General features: G+C 45.6%; 1 protein-coding gene and 1 pseudogene across 2 annotated transcripts; both read left to right on the forward strand.

The window, feature by feature from the left end:
* The first annotated feature begins 2,846 nt into the window (after nucleotides 1-2,846).
* On the forward strand, nucleotides 2,847-13,930 carry LOC136450639 (stomatal closure-related actin-binding protein 1-like). 2 transcript variants are annotated; one of them, XM_066451188.1, is made up of 13 exons: nucleotides 2,849-3,274; nucleotides 4,009-4,300; nucleotides 4,865-4,993; nucleotides 9,026-9,118; nucleotides 9,485-9,625; nucleotides 10,603-10,671; nucleotides 10,818-10,901; nucleotides 11,008-11,185; nucleotides 11,381-11,497; nucleotides 11,877-11,935; nucleotides 12,792-12,926; nucleotides 13,252-13,401; nucleotides 13,504-13,930. In XM_066451188.1, the coding sequence occupies exons 2-13, from the start codon at nucleotides 4,019-4,021 to the stop codon at nucleotides 13,537-13,539; spliced, it is 1,473 nt and encodes a 490-aa protein (XP_066307285.1). In that variant the 5' UTR covers nucleotides 2,849-3,274; nucleotides 4,009-4,018; the 3' UTR covers nucleotides 13,540-13,930. The 2 variants fall into 2 exon arrangements, 1 of the variants encoding a protein (XP_066307285.1); XR_010758390.1 differs by lacking the exons at nucleotides 13,252-13,401; nucleotides 13,504-13,930 and adding an exon at nucleotides 12,232-12,539 and having other exon boundaries at nucleotides 2,847-3,274; nucleotides 11,877-11,961.
* A 3,818-nt stretch (nucleotides 13,931-17,748) lies between these two features.
* On the forward strand, nucleotides 17,749-20,074 carry LOC136455273 (cyclin-B1-1-like; annotated as a pseudogene).
* Nucleotides 20,075-20,150: the final 76 nt, after the last annotated feature.

Here is a 20,150-nt window from a genome sequence, read left to right on the forward strand (position 1 = left end):
TTCCCCTTTTGATAACATGATGGCCTTGTTTCTTTTGTCTTGTAATCTGTATTTTTTTAGTCAGAATTGTGTTTATCTTTCACAGTAAATTAACCAGAACAATATTTCGGTTTGTTTTTTCAGCGAAACGAATATAACTGATAAGTAATTCTGTTATCATGACACTGATTGCTCATTGAGAAGACGGGCAGGCAGAGAACATCTCGAACGACAGTCGTTAGTTCAAATTTAGAATCGCTTCTTGAGAGTTGAGACGGAGGTATTTTTATGCATGTTTCCTCGGTGTCAGGCGACTGAATGTTCAGTCGACGTGCGTGCGTTATTCTTCAATCCGTGCAGCATCAATATAAAATAGATTGTGGCCATTGGATGTTAATCCAGTGCTCGCTACCTGTTGCCTGAAAATAAGTCAGATTTCAGGCACCAGAAATATAGCATATCCCATTTTCATGTTGACAACCCGTGATACTCCTACCAGGCTTACCATTTGTTGGTAGAAAAAAAATCCCAGCCGGTCAGCTCTGGAGTCTGGACAGCAGGTCCGGCAATCACCAAACCAAAGGTGGTCCCACGCTTCAGTGACTGTCCACCGCATCACCATTTTTTAGTAAAAACCTAAACAAACCCCCTGTTTTTCTAATCGTTCGTTTGTCACCGCAGCAGTAGGTAGGGCCGGACAAAATACTCACGGCCTTGTCATAGCTCGTGGCTGGCTCTGGTCAGAGTTGAACTGAAAATCTAGCTCGCTATTTTAACGAGTCAGCTTGTAGCCTGTTCACGAGCTAAAATAAGTTGAGGCCTATTAACCCACGATTATAAATTCAGAAGATGATGATGCTGACCTAAAAGTATACACATATTCTATTGGTATGTAATCATTATTTTCAGTTGTTTTATATGAATTTTAATTTTTAATTGTTGTGTTACTTAAATGTTGATTTTATGGATTATTTTACGGGGAGAAGATGATAGGACTGACATTGAATCTGTGGACTTTACTAAGTTTATAGTGGCAAGCAACTAGTTAGTATGCTGGAACTGCATGATTATAGATAGACCAGCTATGTTGCATAGTTGTTACTTTTGATGAACCTAATATGTATTAATCATGTATAGTTGCATAATGATGGACGTTACCTTCTATAATTAATGTAGTATAAATATTATAAATATGTGTATCTTATTTTTTTTATAGCTCGCAAGCTAAACGAGAAACTCGATAACGAACCGAACCGAGCTACCCTCAGACTCATAATATTAACGAGCTAAGCCGATCTCGCTTAAGGATGGCAATGGGGATATACCCGTCGGGTATCGCCGAAACGTTCTTTTCCCCGCTATGGAGAATTCATCCCGTCCTCATCCCCATTAACTGTCTTGGGTATAGATTCTTGCCCATCCCCGTATCCGTCGGGTATCGGTCGGGTAACAGATATCCGACGGGTTATGCATACCCGATAAACAAGGACACTTGGGGTCGCAGCTTTGCAATCGGAGATGTTTCTTCTTCACCCGGGTATAAGTGTCGGAGTCTCGGAGATGCCGAGGAGAAGGAGTGAGGTTGCGAGGAGGATGGGCAAAGGTGGCAGAGAGACCGAACTGAGAAAGCGAGGGGCACGAGCGCTCGTGAGACAGGCGTGCTTGTGCTGCTGGCGGAGATGATGAGGAAAAATTGAACGAGGGTTCCTAGAACACACAAACTATATATATGATTGTTCAGATTTAGACCAAAATGCCTATGTTGAGCTTCTTTGGACCTAATACTCGCATGGCAGCTCAAATAGTCGGGTTCCCCAACGGGTAACGGGGATGGGTAAACAGAGAACGTTCTCGTACCTGCTATACCCGTCGGGTATGGATTCTTACCAATTTAGATACCCGCAGGTAAAAATATGATCCCATCCCCGTCTCCTAATGGATCAAATACCCGTCGGATATCAGGTATCGGGGCCCGTTGCCATCTTTAATCTCGCTGGTTAGCCTAATTAGCCGGCTCGAGCTGATTCGAGCTTAGCACATACTGCTATTAAGGATGAAAACGGTCGGAAACGGTCGAAAAACTCTTAAATTATTTTCTACTTTTATATTTGAAATACGAAAACGAAAGCAAAAACGGTAAAACCGGACACGAAAACGAACGCGAACTTACGAATTATCGAGAATTTCGAAAACAAACCAATTCGAGCGGATTTATGTCGAACACGGTCGATATACGAAAACTCAATACGGAATACCGACCCGTAGACCAAGTGCATGACTAAGTGCATACATGATCAAGTTCAAGTGCATATAATAATTAACAAGTGCATATTATAGAAACATGAACTCGAACTGAGTCAGAATAATTTTATTAATCTTTTTAGAATAGATGTAGTATTTTATTTTAAATATTTATTCAGATTTTTCTTTTTAGTAACAAAGATTTATTTGGCTGATCCAAAACTATTAAATGATTGACTTTGTAGGTGGGGGTTAAACCGATGAGCTTGATGGGCTATGGCTCAGGTGGGCTTTCGTGTAGATGCTGCTGGTTTCCTAACATTTAGCATCATCTCGTGAGTTAAAGAGAAATGAGGCTGGGCGCCGTCTATAAGAGGCCAGTAGAAAGAACACAGCTGCATGATAAACAACCTGTAATTAGGCTGTATGACCTGTGCAGTTGACCAAATTCGGTTTCAATTAGGAATATTTCAAATTAAAAGTAGAAAAGTAGAAAACGGTCGAAAAATGTCTAAACCGTTTTCTACTTTTATATTTGAAATACGAAATATATGAAATACGAAAGCGAAAACGATAGTTCAGGATATTTCCGTTCTGTTTTGATCCTTAACTGCTACAGCATCCGTAGTCTTCCCTCCCTTCCCCTTCCTTCGCCTCCCTTCCTTTCGCTTCGCTTGCTTCTCTCCTTTGCCGTCCCGTCGTCGTCTCCTCGTGGCGCATCAAGAATTCGAACCCACTCGTCAAAGGGAATCCCATCCGCGAGATCGAAAGCAACAGCAGCCGATTATTAAAGCTCCACTTTTTCAAAAGCCGCAAGGGTTACTACAACCCTAGTAGTAAATTGGCGGAAAGGAAATTCGTCTCCTCTTCTCCGATTCCAGGCGCAGTTGCGTGCTCGAGAGGGGGCGCAGAACCTAGAAGGGCCCCCAGCACCCGGCGCCGGCGCTTCGCTCACTCTGCCACGGTTCCTCCGGCGGCCGCTCCTCTGCTCGTCTGCTGGATTTGAGCGGGGATTTAACCACACGCGGGTTGGATTGGTACTGCTCTTTTGCTGGTAAGTGCTCACGCCTCACAGCTTGCTTCCATTGGGTGGATTCCCTGTTCTAAAGGTTGCTGTTGTCCGGGCGACCTTTTGTTTGCTGTGACTGAGAGCAATCAAATCAAAATTTTCTCCCGTTCTGCCCGTTCGCTTAGTTGTGGATTTGTGCGCTGAGTGTTTTCCTGCCAATCTATCATGTTCTTAAGCCTTGAACATGGATCTAGCAAACATGCTGGTGCTGTTTTTCCACCAAACATATTTGGTGTCCATAATTCGACTGAATCTGTATGCTCTACTCTTAAGTCTGGCCTGGGTATTTTGAGTCTAGCTTAATTTTGAGTCTAGCTTTTGCCATGCTCTAACCAATCTTAGTTGTCCTTGTCCTAGATAACAGCTATTTATATTTTATAGTCTATAAAGGTTGTTGCTTTATCTTCTAAAATTTAATGTAGCCTTAGTGTTTGCAGTTGTGAGGCTCACTCCTGTCCCTACTCCCTAGTCCCTAGGATGCCAATTTCGTAAGGTTTAATGGGATAGATGCTACTAGTTGCTAGGATTAGTGGAATTAACTTCCTGATGTAACTGTTCATATGCTCTTTTGGCATCTGAACTACCGTGACATAAGAAAAATGAATTGGAATTGCTTCACGTTTGAAATCTTCACCAGCTTTAGCTGTGCCTTGTTTTTCAAGTTTTTGGTATGTATAAAGCACTGAGGATATATATGTTCCTGGTCAATTTGTCATCAGATCACCACACATGACAAGGGTCATCCATGACTCCGGAGATGACATGCAGAAGGAGGCACTTGATTTGGTCTCATCTGATGTTAACTTTCCCAAGGGACGTTTCCCAGACTACAGGATTGGACCAAACAACCAAATCATTGATCCAGAGGAGACACATGAGGCTGTACCTCTCAAGGAGATTGTTGCAAAGGAAACAGCGCAGTTGCTAGAGCAGCACAAGCGCCTTTCTGTGCGTGATCTCAAAGAGAAGTTTGAGAAGGGTCTATCTGGCGCTTCCAAGCTTTCTGAAGAGGTGTTTTCCTCAGTTTGCCTCTACTTACTTTTGTCAATGGTATCTCATAGGAAATCTAAAGCAAAGATGAAAGCTGTTGTTATCAGCAACTATATTGTTATTGGAGATTCTGCAGTACTACCTCTCATCTAATGATGTTAGTCATGGTTAAAGCATTGCCATTTAGTGAAATGATAACAGGATAAAGATTCAGATCGTGTTCAAGTTATCGACCAGTAACCGTATTAAGTTGGCCCTCATCCTCATATAGTATCTGTGGCATGCTCCAGAGCTCAGTTTATTACTTCTTTTTTCTCAATCTTTATTTCTTGTTTAGACCACCTTCAGAAGTACTTGCCGCTTTGGCTTTCTTTCCTGAAACTGCTCTGCAACAGCATATTGTTAAGAAGAAAATGTATAAACACATGGGAAGTGAAATGCAAAGTTCTATGAGCTGCAGCGATGTTCTGCATCTTACTATGATAGTTGATAACTTAGAAGTTTGTTAATGAATATCAGTTTCTACTGTTATTGTACTCCCATTAAAATGGAATTCCATTCTGAAGTTGTTGCCTCATGTTTCAGGCTAAGCGGCGAGAAGCCGCTTCATTAGACAGGCAGGTTCTTCTGAAGAAGCTCAGAGATGTTCTAGACACACTGAAAGGCCGTGTGGCTGGTCGAAATAGAGACGATGCTGAGGAAGCTATCTCACTGGTTAACCTCTTCTCTTACAAATTTCTGGACTTACCAATAACTGCCTGCTGTTATAAGCTTCTTGTAGATCCATTTTTTGTTCAAAGTGGACCCCTTTTATTTTTGTAAATATCCCTTGCTTGAGGTTAGTCATTAGTGTTCCAGATAAAGGCAAGGACCTTATAAGCTATCCAAATTGTAGCCGTTCCTTTCATCCTTGCTATTCCTTAATCTATGTTTGCCTAAACGGCCCATTTTAACAACGAAGGCCACCCGTTTCGTTTAGGCCCTAAACGGTGAATTAAACGGTTGGACCGTTCAAACCGTATAAATGGTATAAACAGAATCGAGTTAAACATGATTAAATGAGCTAGACGACCATTTAATTCAATATTTAGTCAATAGGAGGATTATGACTACAATATTTAGCACCCAACTAATTAACATCTTAAGTATATGAGGTGCAGTGGGATTTAATTTTCTTCCAAAAAAATATTTGGTAGAATACTTATTTTTTACATGTGTAGATATGTATACTTTCTAGCATATTTGATTTTTACATACATAAATATGTATATTTTAGTGTTACTATACAAAACTGTTTGGGCTGTTTAAATCCGTTTGAACACCGTCTAAATGGCCTAAATGCTAAACAAAGGGTGACCGTCTAAATGGCCTAAATGCTAGGTTTTTGTAGGGGATATGACCCCCGGTATTCATAAGACAGGACATGGGCCGCACCATCAGAGGTGGCCCAGCCCACAAGATCAAGGCGTGCACGGCATTGGTCGACGTGCACCGCAAGATATTGTATAGTATCAAATATGATACTTTCCTTGTAACCCTACCTCTACAGAGTATATAAGGAGAGGCAGGGGTCCCCTAGTCGACATCTACATACATCTCATATTCAATACAACTCAACAAAGACACAGGACATAGGGTATTACGTCGATCACACGGTCCGAACCTGTCTAAATCGCTGTTTCTGCGCGTTGTGTCACCATCTAGTTCCTGATCACGCTCGCCTCTACGACAAATCTACCATCGTGGGATACCCCTTGGTGGACTGCCGAGCATCTTTTGTCGACAGTTGGCGCGCCAGGTAGGGGTGTGCGTGCTGATCCATGGCGAACCAGATGGCTTACCTCAAGATCAACGGCGTCGTCGACTCGTCGTCTTATTGTGGTGATCGTCGCCGCCACAATACGACAGCAGCATGATGCTGATTTCTTCAGATCGGCGCAACACGACGAGACGTGCACCGAGACATCTAGTACTGCGTTCCGCAAGAATCGATCCGGTCAATCAGACTCGGTGGCGTAGTTGGTCCCGCTTCATTCGGCTCAAGGGATGGTTTATCGGTCTCCATGGCAGCCACAAAACACGGGGCCCGCCTGAAGGTCTACGACAGCAGATTTACATCATGGCTCCGGTCGGCCATTGCATACACCTACGATCTACAGATGCCATGCAAAGCTAGTTGAAGTAATCAAGATAGGCAGCTTGCGTGTGCGTATACGATCTCAATGCATGCAAATATGCAAATACAGATCTACAAGGGCACACGCATGTGCACATGTACACGTACGTGTGCATGCATCATGTCGCCGCAACCAAGCCAAGAACTACAGTCTTGGAGTCGAACAAGCAAGCCGCCTGAGCCACCAAACGAGCCACTTATATAAGGACGACGTCGCCCGGACTACTTACTCTGACCACCTGCCACGTCGCAATGATGATCACCGCGAAGAACGACGCGGTGACAACCGCGACCGCTGCCATGACGACAGTTCGGAAAGCTCGAGGGCCGGGCAATTTCGTCAACGCCGACCAGATAACGCCATACGCCACTGACTAGACATTCTGTCTAAAGCTAAGTCGCGCTTTAATATTCTTCTAAATATTCTCCAATATTCGTATATCGCTATAATGTTTTTTCGAGCTGTTTTCTCCATGTTTGCTCTCCAAACGATTTTGTTTCATGTATACCATCTTCAAGATGACATACAGCTAAGTCTAAGGCAAATCCCTGAACAGTCATGTTGATGCTCGGATGTCCCTAGAGATGCCCCTGTCTCCGGCTCCTCCCTATACGTGCACGAGCGTCTGCCCTCTGCGTTATGGGTGGTCGGTAGCGGCTCCTTAGCGACGCTTTGTTCTTCCTACATGCACACGGGCTCCGCGCTCCGCGTTATGGTTAACGGGCTAGCTAGGGCTGGAGACTCAGCTACACACAAACTGGTCGGGCGGTTTGTATTAAATATAAATACATCTTCAGAATAACACTAAGTGTTCACACCAACTGATGGCCGAGCTGCATACGTTATTTCATCACCATTGCTGATTCTTCTCTGGAGTCCATATATTTTTACATCATGTACTACCGGTTCTACATATTTGTATTGCAGGATCATCGTCCAGGTGATCGGACCACCTGGTGCTCGGACTTCACCGATCAACTGGTCGAACCGCTAGGTTCATGGACTTCGTTGTCGACCAGTTGATCGGACTGTTCGCCGGTCGCTTCTACTCAATGCTCACTTCGCCGCCGACTAGTTGACCGGACTGTTCGTCACTCGTGCTTCATCGCCAGCTACGCCGTGGACTCCTCAGTGTTCGGACATCGTTAGCTACGCTGGGGACTCCTCGGTGCTCGGACATTGCCAGCTATGCCGGGGACTCCTCGGTGCTCGGACATCGCCAGCTACGCCGGAGACTCCCTTAGTGGTCGGATCTTGCTACGTCTTATTGGTGTGCTATCAAGCTGTTCCATGCTGTTCGGATCAGGGTGATGATCTTGGGCAACACGTCTGGGGTCTTGATACGCGCATGTCAGATGACGTCGGCAAGCTTTCGGACTTCTTTTCTTTGACCCTGCTACAAGATTCATTCTTCATCTTCCAGCCGGCTCGGGGACTAAGTGGCTACACTTCACCTGACGGTGAATGTGGTGCTTATTTCTTGATTTACCCTCCTTATTGACGGAGTCTAATTGGCTACACTTCTCCTAAGTAGAAGAAATTTTAAATTTTATCTTGAGCCCCTTACATCCTTCTAGCAAGCCTTACTTGACTAAGTCTGAGGTCTCCAAACCAGTTAAACTGGTTGGCATTAACTTTCACCGCCCAGGTCACCAGTTAAACTGGTCGGCTTCGACCTTCACCGCCCAGGTCACCAGTTAAACTGGTCGATTTCGACTTCCACTGCTCGGATCATCAGTTAAATTGATCGGCTTCACGTCAAAGTGCTCGGACTTATTCAAGACAGCGTTGCTCAAAGGATACAAGGCGCTCGGGGACTAGCTGTGGGGGATATGACCCCCGGTATCCATAAGACAAGACATGGACCACACCATCAGAGATGGCCCAGCCCACAAGATCAAGGCGTGCACGGCACTGGTCGACGTGCACCACAAGATATTGTATAGTACCAAATATGATACTTTCCTTGTAATCCTACCCCTTCAGAGTATATAAGGAGAGGCAGGGGTCTCCTAGTCGACATCTACATACATCTTATATTCAATACAATCCAACAAAGACACAGGACGTAGGGTATTACGTCGATCAGACGGCCCGAACTTGTCTAAATCGCTGTCTTTGCGCCTTGTGTCACCATCTAGTTCCTAATCACGCGCACCTCTACGACAAATCTACCATTGTGGGATACCCCTCGGTGGACTGCCGAGCATCTTTTGTCGACAATTTTATTGTGTTGTTATAAACTTGTAATTATAAATAACAACCTGCGAAACAGTTTGCAAGATGAATATATTAGTCTTGAGATCCTTTTGGCATGCATCTGTAGTTTCTTTGGACCTGTTCTTGAGATTTTTTTGGAGTATTTCTCTATTTTCTCATTCTGAATAGACAGGGAGTCAAGGACTATGTTCTCACACGTCATTCCTCTTTTGTATCCAATTTACTTTTCAATTATGCCTGCCATAGTGCCCTGTCCATATTACATTCAGATTGTAAATGTTCCCCCCCCCCCTTATGCTACCTTTAGCTGGAGAAATGCTTATGTGATTATGCAATCATTTGCTATCAGGTGGAGGCTCTAGCTGTCCAGCTGACACAACGAGAAGGGGAATTAATTTATGAGAAGGCTGAAGTAAAAAAATTGGCTAACTTCCTTAAGCAGGTCTGCTGCAGTTTTTTGTTAGTATCCAATTAGCTTTGCAGACTTTTTAATGTGCTACCTGAGAAGCTGAGTTGAGGCTTCAAAGAAGACTGCTTTCTATCTGTCAATATGTTATGATATAAACATGACAGGACAGCTAGGTACCATGCCCATGTTTCCAGTGGAACGTAATGTTCTTATTTTTTAGAACACCAAGAAAGTTTCAGTTTCTCATGATTTTATAACTTTCTTTTAGTTCCTTTGATTGTGGTATGCACCAGTAGCAGCCTAGGAGCACCCTTTTTTTTTGAGACTTGGTAGGCTAGCCTAGTTGAACCTTTAGATTTACATTTACCAGACTGTCACAGTGTCACATTTGTATTTTAGGCTACTGAAGATGCACGCAAAGTAGCTGAAGAGGAAAGGGCTCTTGCGCTTGCTGAAATTGAAAAGGCTAGAGCTGCGATCGAAAAAGTCGAGAAAGCATTGCACGTGCATGATTCTGCGTCAAGTAGCAAAGAGAAGGAGGTACTTCTTTATTTCAAATTGAACTTGGATGTTCGTTTGATTTGTGTCTCTTGTATCATTTATTGCTAATTACCATTGGCATCCCTTGGTGTATGCTTTTCGTGGACGATGTAGTGCTCGTTGATGAGGAGTGAATCAGAAACTAGAGTTATGGCGGGAGACTTTGGAGTCCAAAGGTTTTAGACTCAGTAGAATTAAAACTGAGTATATGAGATATGACTTCGGCACTACTACTCGGGAGGAGGAAGATATTAGTTTGGAAGGTCAAGTAGTGCCTAGGAAGGATACCTTTCGATATTTAGGATCAATGCTACAGAGAGATGGGGATATTGATGAAGATGTTAGCCATAGAATCAAAGCAGGGTGGATGAAGTGGCGCCAAACATCTGGTGTCCTATGTGACAAAAGGTACCACAGAAGCTAAAAGGCAAGTTTTATAGGACGACGATTAGACCTGCTATGTTGTATGGTGCAGAATGTTGGCCTACGAAAAGACGACATGTTCAACAGATAAGTGTCGCGGAAATGCGTATGTTGCGTTGGATTTGCGGTCATACAAGAAGGGATCGAGTTCGGAACGATGATATACGTGATAGATTAGGGGTAGCACCAATTGAAGAAAAGCTTGTCCAACACCGGTTGAGATGGTTTGGACATGTCCAATGGAGACCTCCAGAGGCACCGGTGCGTAGTGGAATCCTAAGCCAGGATAGTAACGTGAAGAGAGGCAGAGGAAGACCGAAGTTGACTTGGGTAGAGGCAATAAAAGGAGACTTGAAAGAATGGAATATACCTAAAGACTTAGCCTTAGATAGGAGTGCTTGGAAAACAGCTATTCACGTGCCTGAACCTTGATTGCTTCTGCTGGGTTTCAACTCTAGCCTACCCCAACTTGTTTGGGACTTAAAGGCTTTGTTGTTGTTGTACCATTGGCCCATATTTATTTTGTATCTTGATTTTTGTCCCCTAATAATCAGGAGATAGAGGAACTTAGGAAAGAGGTCCGAGAGGCTAGGAGAATAAAAATGCTACACCAGCCAAGCAAGGTTTGTCTTTGGTTACCCTGCCTTTCTTTTGATATCTTATCAAAGTCTTAATTGGCATGTTATGTATCCTCTGCTGTTTATTAATTTGATGGAGCTAGTAAAAAATAGACTGTCTTCTGATATGTTTATGTAAAAAACAATCATAGGTCATGGACATGGAGTTTGAGCTTCAGGCACTGCGGACTCTTATCTCAGAGAAGACTCAGCTATGCAATCAGCTAAAGAAAGAGGTATCTGCTGTCAGATATATAGGGCAGAGTTTGTACTAGTAGGGTCTTCAAATTTAAGTAATGTTGAGCTGTATGATAATCACTGCCCAACGCTTTTTATTTGTAGCTTGCCATGATCAAGAGGTTAGAAGAGGATAGTTCTGACCTCTTTGAGCTTGAAGGTTCTAATACCCTTGGATCGCAGTTTTGTATTATCCCTCGAGTTGATGGTGCTCCAAACATCGCAAACTGTCCAATTCAGTGGTATCGTGTAATTTCTGGAGGCACTAGAGAACTCATATCGGGTATGTTATCAATAAAGTGCCATGCAGACTAGTAGGACTTCTCTATAAGTCATTCAAAGAAATAGGCTCATCTGTAAATCAATTCTTTTGGTTCTTTTTGCTGCAATCATTCCTAAAGATTATTAAATTGATCTTATTCTTTTGGCATCTCATGCAATCATTCTGTTGGTAAGATGTTGTGAACTCTTCCTGCAGGAGCAACAAAATTTACGTATGCCCCAGAACCGTTTGATGTTGGCCGATTATTGCAAGCAGAGATAGTTCTGAATGCAGACAAAATTATAGTTCAGACAGATGGCCCTATAGATAACGGTTAGTCCTTTTCCAAGGTTTTTTTAAACAGGTTTAAGTCATTTTCCCCATCTGTATTTTTTTAAAAGATTCAATGGCAATCCTAAATGTCATTCTTCCAGAAAATAACTGGAATTAAGTTATCTGAGACATTTACTGTTCTAACTTTTTCCTCGTCGTACATCCCCTTTGGCATTTGTGTCCTATCTGATTTCCTACTATTAAAGTAGAGCTTGATATGACAGTTACCCTATATCAGATAGGGTACTTACAAGCATTGTGATTTATCTTGTCATATTTTATAACAATCACGCAAAAGCAGCAAGCTGCTGGTAGTTTGATACAAGCTTGACATGACTGAAGTTTCACTTAAATAGCTGACTTATTATGCTTTGAACAGCTGCAGGACTTGAACGATATGTGGACTCACTTATGAAAAGGACGGATATTGAGTTCAATGTATGTTCTCGTCTTGATTATATGATGTATGGTCTCTTCGATACTTTTTGGAAAACCATCTACGAATCCACCGAAATCAATGATAAATCATTATGCAGTTCTTTATAGCAGCCCCCCAATCCAACTCCCCCAATAAGATGGTAATGGGGATGATCCAATACGACTTTTTGGATTATTGGGGGAGATGCTTTTGTAGATCACCAATAACCTTCCCCATTATATAGGACCCACCTGTCATATTACAGTTTTTTATTTTCTTTCTTTCTTTTTTCTTTCATTTTCTCTCTCCGCGACAGTGGAGGCAGCCTCATCACCAGTCGCGACCATGGCTGGTTCAGATCCACAGCTGGTTCCGCTGGATCAGATCCACGGCGGCGGCCACGGCGATCTGGTGTGGGCGGTAAGCAGGGAAGAAGACAAAGTGTGACAGTTATTGTGGGCCCCATTTTGTTGGGGTAGATGCAACTTCCCCTTTATTCGAGGGGAGATGGGGGAGATATTGGTGATCACAAGAAAAGGGAGAGCTATTGGGGAGCTGCTGGAGCAATGAAATTGCCTCATCTCGCTCAATATGACAGGTTTATAGGGATGAGGGATGGTATAGGTGAGCTGCTGGAGATGCTCTAAGTGCTGTTTTTTTTTTTTTTTGGGGGGGGGGAGATGTTAGCCCCTAAAATTTATAACATCACATTTGCCCACTCTCAACCGGGCCTCTCATTTTTAATCAGTTGAAGTGGCACTGAGTACTTTATCTCTGTATTTTGCCATGATTATTTATGGTAGAGAAGCAGTGATTGAGGTTTTGATTTAATGTACAATGCTAAGTTGAACCATGGTTCACACTGCTGCTTTGTAGGTAGTAGTAACCCAAATGAATGGGAAGGATTACTCATCCAATTCTGTCCATGTATTTCACATTGGAAAGCTGAGAATAAAACTTCGAAAAGGATGGTCTACAAAAGCAAGAGAGTCATATTCCACTACGATGAAGGTAAATTAGGGCTTAACTTAGATGAAATTACTTCATTATTTGACATGTTGCCTGTTCTGTGGTTGTAGCGGTAGGCATACTTATAAGTATATTTATAATGATGTTATTTAGATGAATATTGGGCTTTTCCTTCAGAAGTAGTAGTTTGTGGGATTTAATTATGTTTTTTTTTCCTCATGGGATGGTTGTTGTTGCATGCTTATAGGCATTACTTCATTAACTGTGCTGAGGATCTGATTTTCTGATTTTCAAAAGCAGTTAAGCCTTTTATAGGCTATTTTATGATTAATCTTCTGATAATCTGTTTGTCTTGTTCCATTTACAGTTATGTGGGAGTCGCGGTGGTGGTAATGCTGCAGCTAGGGCAGTTTTCTGGCATGCTCGGAAAGGCTTGTCCTACACTCTAGCTTTCGAAACAGACAGGGACAGGAACGCTGCGATTATGATTGCTCGCAAATTTGCTTCGAACTGCAATGTATGCCATGTTGTCTTGAGTTTTGTTTTACTGTGCAAATAATATTCTTTTTCCTATTGTTCTAGAAAACGGCATGGTTTACACCTTTTGATGACTCTGCAGATCGCTCTCGCTGGCCCAGGCGACCAAGGCACCTGATGAAGTGATCATGCGTGTTTTGACAGCGACACAGTACATAATTAGGGTGTTGGATTGGTTGATTGGGTGCTTGTCTTAGTTTGTGTATTTGTGCTTGTGAGGGTAGAGGTTGTACACTGCGCGAGGCTATCCCCTTTCCATATATCTTATGGAGGCATTGTTTTTGTTTGCCTGCCTGCAGCACTAGTGACGTTCTTGAAGGATGTACAAATTGATCACTGTTCTCGTGCCTTACATCTGTAATATTTGAACCAAAAAAGATTGGTCATTATATAGTTTCTCTCGGGTCGGGAACATTTCCTGTTTGAGCTATCAAGAAATCTACAGACAGAGCTGGTCTCGTGGAGTCACCTATTGATATTTATTTAGTGAATCTGTGATGCGTGGATAACTTCGGTGGTCAACATGATTCAGATTTCTGTTTTTTATTAGTCATCGCTAGAGCATATGAGGTGGCATGACGAACGCTGGAAAGCATGAATATTGTCATGAGAGGAGGGCGACCACACGCTCCGCTGAACTCAAATGTACCACTGGAGCATTACATGACGGTATTTTCTCACTAGTGAATACCGTATAAATAAAATATTCTGAATAATCAAACTGGATGTCAGACGGTCAAGCCTGTAAGGGCAGCAGCAACGCACGCTGTCAAAAGTCAAAACCATATGCCATACACACAGTCATCAATTGAGACTATAAATCTTCTACTGCAAGACATTTTATAAAAAAAACAGCTTCAGTTTTTGTTAGATTTTTTTTACTGGCCTCGCTCACAAACCGCCTCACATCAGAAACCGTAGAAGTGCGTGATGAGGCTACTGCTGCTTTGTTAATGGTCACAACGCGAATTCCGTTGCTGCCTCGTCCTTTTGTCAGGCGAAGCAACCGCATGAACGTACGTGGCGACGTGGAGCCTGGGGCTAACAGCCAGCCTGTATAGCCCCGACCCCCGATTGGACGGAGACGAAGTGGCGAACGTTAAAAGTGCCGTCCATCTGCATGTAGGCTTGTCAGAGCCGACTGGTGAGTACGCTACTCACAAGTCACATCACATGCATGCGAATTGCGAGGCAACTGAAGACAACAGTGGCTTTTGTCAGCGAGTCCATAGTGTACTGACCTCATGGACCGCATGGTCACACGACTCGTGTCTCCTAGCCGTTTAGTGGCCCTGCCATTGATGGAGGACAGCCATCTGTTCAGCTGGTAGCTGAAGTTATTTTATTATAAAAAAAATATTGTAAATTTTAACTGATAAGTCGACTAATAATACCAGTTTTCTGATGAATTAGCCACGCTCTTGCTCAATCCATATCCAATCCCTTTTCATCTCGTGACAACGTTCGGCCAATCTTATGCATCCTTTCTTTTTTTTTCATTTTGAATAAAAGTGGACAGTTTTAACAAACACAAATTCAATGCTCTGTTCACTTGAACCTATCAGCTAGTTTATTAGCTAGAATCTACAGTATTTTTTTCTCACAACAAAATAGCTTCAGTCAGCTTATTAACTGGCTTATGAATCAGCCAAATAGAGCCCAAATCTCATGGGAAAACTCTGCAACTAGCAAGTGGCTGGTGGCACGACAGAAAGAGAAGAAATCACAGGCTTTGCTGCGTTATTTGCAGGTCGAGTTTTTACAAGGCGATGCCTTTTGGCGGTGTATGGTGCGGGAAGTATTCTCACTAACGGATAAAATACAAGTCAAGCTCGAAGCCGAGCCTGTTCGTCTGGCTGTGGCTTGTCGTAAACGATCGTAAATTTTTAGCTAGAACAGTATTTTTCTCTCACAAAAATCAGTCAGCAGTATTTTTTCACGAACCAGCAACGATACGAACCAGAAAACGAGCTGACCCACACATTACCATTTCAAATTCACCGTGAAGAAATACGCCGTAGACGAAGCGCAAAACACCGAGGAAAGACAATTTCTTGAGGAGACACCCGACCGAGGCGGCGGAACATGTATGTACTGCAGTCTCGGCGGCTCACATGCAAGCCTAAGCGAGTACGGAGCTCTTGTCCGTGATGAGGCTATCTCTATATGCTAGTGATGACTGATGACCGCTTGGTCATGTGACCAATGCCTCCCTCCCAGCTTGTTCATTGGATGGGCTGAATTTTACTGTTAGACATGCTCTCGTACATACATACCAGGATTAAGTCCACTTTTGTACCCTCAATTATTGGATTCGTCTAATTTTGACCTCCAGCTACAAAACCGTCTAATGTGGGTATCCCAACTATCAAAACTATTCACCTTTAGCACCTGGGCACGAGCAGGGCTATTTTGTCTGACGTGGAGCAGGTTTGACCACGGCACACTGCCATTGACCATGCCACGCTAGCCTCTCTCTTTCCTGCGCCGCAGCCGAGTTGTCGGTTCCTTGAAGGACGGCGTCTGGCGAGATGGGAGGGGCAGGCGCCATCCAGGCTCCGACCCTGAGCCGCTCCGAGCTCCAGCAGCCGAGCTCCTCGTCAACCTCGCACCAAGCCATGACCAGGAGCAGCAACCGCGTCACCCTGCCTCCACCGACCTCGGCCCTCTGCTGCACGCCAAGTCAGAGACCGTTCTCCACTAGCCAACAGCGCCACCATGAGCCCCACCTCGATCTCACCGTCCACGACGTCGCTGCGCACAACCTCCACCTTGCCGAACAGTTTTGCCTCCGCACCCACGTGCGCTGGTGCTCGCGTGGGGCTGCTGCTGCATGCTCGTGCGCCCGCGTGGCGGCAGCGGCGGCTCACCTGCGAGCGGCTACAACGTGCGGGCATGGCATCGGTGTGGGAGGCTGGGCTCATGAGCTTCTGCAGCAAGCACCCGGGCTAGCGAGCAGGAGCTCTGCTCCCGCGACCATGGCAGCAACGTCGGCGAGAACTCAAAATTCGTGGCTTACCCTTGATGGTTTGCGATGAGATCACGTCCAGGGGCTAGCTAACAACCGGGCGCAGCCATGTGTGTGAGGAATTGGAAAAGGGTGGCGCAGTTGGGACGAATTTGGTCGCGGGGTGAAAGTCAACAACGATGGCGGCGGCGACATTTTATAGTCACGCGGCGTGGAGCAGACAACGGCTTGGGCGGGCTTCGGCAAGCTTCTAGGCACGGCTTGGGCGCCCACTTGCGTGTGGCATTGAAGGCGCGATGCCTCGTGACGAGGCGAAGCACAGAGGTGCTCGGCGTTGATGGCGGACAGGTCGAACAGCGTGCTGTCGTGGTCGTTTCGAGCGGCCGCGGGCCATGCCTACTGGCGTCGAGGAGAGGCTTGGATGGAGCTCCCGTGCGGGAGGTCGGGCTCGCGACCGCCTCCTGTGGTGTCCGCCTGCCCCTCCCATCTCGTCGGACGCCGTCCTTCTAGGAACCGACGACTCGGCTGCGGCGCAGGGAGGCGGCATAGGAAAGAGAGAGGCTAGCGTGGCATGGTCAAACCCGCTCCACGTCGAACAAAACAGCCATGCTCGCGTCCAGGTGCTAAAGTTGAATGATTTTGACAGTTGGGATACCCACATTAGATGATTTGTAGTTGGGGTCAAAATTAGACGAATCCAATAATTGAGAGTCCAAAGTGGACTTAATCCTACATACAATTGATATCAAACCTATTTTAATTTGACACACAGTTTGGAGCAAAAGTTGACTTCATGCTCACAAACACAAACATAAACCCGTCCGAACAGGGTAAAATAAATAGAAAAACGTCGACTGCGAGACTTCATGCTCACAAACACAAACATAAGCCCGTCAAAAGACTCTTCCTTCCTTTCTTGCTTTGAGGAAAACACACGAGATCTCCAAATAATAACGCGAATCCCCCAATCATTTATTACTGCGCCTGCACATATTAAGCTGTTAATAACGCGCCTGGGCCAAGAAAAGAAGGAAGAGCAGAACCACAGCTTCCCAAGTCCCAACTCAACAACGCGCCGTAATAGAAAGCCTATCCCCTTTCCAGCTCGGAGGCGAATCCCACTCGGCCGCAACGGCTAGTTTCCCGGGGGGGTCGATCCCAGCCGTCCGACCGGCTCCTCCCGACCGTTGCGATACGAACCCTTCCCGACCGTTGGAGCCGCTCCTCCTCTCCTCTCCTCTCCTCTCTCGCCGCCTCGACCCGCTCCGCCCTGCCTCCTGACAGCGCCCGCGGCCCGCCTGCACGCTCGTTTATATCTGTGCCTCCCCTCCCCGAGCCATAGCCTCCTCGTCCCCTCACAACTGTACCATCAAACGCCGCCATTGATTGACCGACCAGCGAGAGAGAGGGGAAAGGGGGCAAAAAAACGCTTCTTCTTGCATTGCCGTGCCGGATCCGCGGTGGCTGCGCTCGCCGGCGGTGAAGAGGGGTCGCGGGCGGCGCGCCTCCAGTCTTTCTTCGCCTCCGTGCTCTCCGGGCTCTTCGGCCAGGCCGAGGACAGCGAGGACGAAGAGATGGCCACCCGCAACCACAACAACGCCGCCGCCGCTGCCGCTCCGCAGCTCCGCCATCACAGCCGAGGTAAGGCCCACGGATCCTAGCGCTTCTTCTTGGGTGCTCCCTCGTTCGTCTTGATCGAGTTTGGGTGGGGGCGGAGCTCTTGCGGCGGATTCTTACCCTCTAGAGCAAGTTCTTTGGCTCAATTAGCGAAAAAGATTGGATCTTGAGCCTCGTCGTTGTCCTTCCTGATGTCTGTTCTTGTTTCTGCGCAACGGCTGGATTCTGGTTCTAGTTAGTCTAGAGGAAGGGTGTTCGAGTAGATTTGTTTTATGTACAAATTCTTACGGTGAACATCTCGTGCCATCCTGATCTCTCCTGTCTCTCTTGTGCGATGGTCAGGCGCTGTTCCCGCTCTCGGAAAGAGCAAGGCCGTGCCCGGCCGAGCAGCTGACGCCATGAACCGGCGACCCCCCCTCGGCGATATTGGCAACCTCGTCACCGCCCGCCCAGCCGAAGGGTAAGAACGAATCCAAGCTCCTTTTCTTTTGCCACCACTGTTTCGTTGCCTGTTCTTGTTCTGAAAGACTCGTTCTTGGTTACAGGAAGCCTCAGCCGCAGGAACAGCAGGTCAGGTCGCCCCAATCACGAGAAGCTTCGGTGCTCAACTCGTGAAGAACGCGCAGGCGAATGCCGCCATCAAGGTGCAACCATGCTCCCTTCTCTTCCAGTCTCCCTGAAATAGTAATCTGGACTTTGAAGCATTTGACTCCTCTGTCTTTACTCTAACTGAAATATCTCTGTGCGATCAGAATGCCGCAATCCTGCCTGCGAGGCATGCGCCGAGGCAGGACAGGAAGGCTCCTGCCAAGCTGCCGCCGCCTGAGGATATCATAGTGCTCAGCTCCGACTCTGAACAGAGCAGGACGCAGTCCGAGAGCAGCGCTAGCTCCGTCCGCTCGAGGAGGAAGGCCATCAACACCCTTTCTTCTGTGCTCTCTGCTCGCTCAAGGTGCGTGGATCTGTCAAAAGACTCTGCTTGCTCTAGTAATTCCAGGCCGCAATTTCCCTGTTACAAACAACTTGCGAATTGTTCTGATTGTTTCAATCTGAATGTGTCAGGCTGCCTGTGGAATCGCTGATAAGCCTAGACTAGTGATCGAAGACATCGACAAGTTGGACGTCAACGATGAGCTCGCAGTCGTGGAATACATTGAAGACATCTACACGTTCTACAAGATTGCTCAGGTAACTGCAACAGATCTGTGTGAATTGTGTGATCTGTTAGCAACTGTCTCTGAAAGTGTTTCTTTCTGGCTTTGTTGCAGCACGAGAGACGGCCATGTGATTACATTGAAGCCCAAGTCGAGATCAACGCTAAGATGAGGGCTATCCTGGTTGATTGGATAATTGAAGTACACCACAAGTTTGAACTGATGCCCGAAACTCTCTACTTGACCATGTACATCATCGATCAGTACCTCTCGCTGCAACCAGTCCTGCGAAGGGAGCTGCAGCTTGTCGGCGTTTCAGCTATGCTGATCGCCTGCAAGTACGAGGAGATTTGGGCCCCAGAGGTACACAGAAAGCTTTCGTCTCTCTGTCTGTCCTATGTTCCCAGTGCTATTTTTCAAGTTTTTTCTAAATGCATTCATGTGTGCTTTTCAGGTGAACGACTTCATCCATATATCAGACAGTGCATACAGTAGGGAGCAGATTCTTTCTATAGAGAAGGGGATTCTGAATAGGCTGGAGTGGAACTTGACTGTCCCTACAGTATACATGTTCCTTGTCCGTTTTATGAAGGCGGCAACCTTGGGTAACAAAGTTGAGAAAAGAGGTAAATAAATTTCGTCTTCTATGGTTGTTGTAGCCAATCAGAATTCACCAGTCTTGTGCTTTTGTGAGCTTACAATTTCTCTGGTCTTGTGAAATGCAGATGGAGAATATGGTCTTCTTCTTTGCTGAATTGGCGCTGATGCAATACGACTTGGTGACACGCCTGCCTTCGCTGGTTGCAGCTTCTGCTGTCTATGCAGCCAGGCTCACTCTCAAGAGGGCTCCCCTTTGGACCGACACCCTCAAGCACCACACAGGCTTCAGAGAGTCAGGGGCAGAACTAATGTAAGATTCCATTGCCAATCACCATCTTTCTCTGCCTATCCATGTGTATTCTTCATAAGCTTTGGACACGGCTTGACCTT

The sequence above is a fragment of the Miscanthus floridulus genome, chromosome 5 (genome assembly GCF_019320115.1).
Source record: "Miscanthus floridulus cultivar M001 chromosome 5, ASM1932011v1, whole genome shotgun sequence".
Lineage (NCBI taxonomy): Eukaryota > Viridiplantae > Streptophyta > Magnoliopsida > Poales > Poaceae > Miscanthus > Miscanthus floridulus.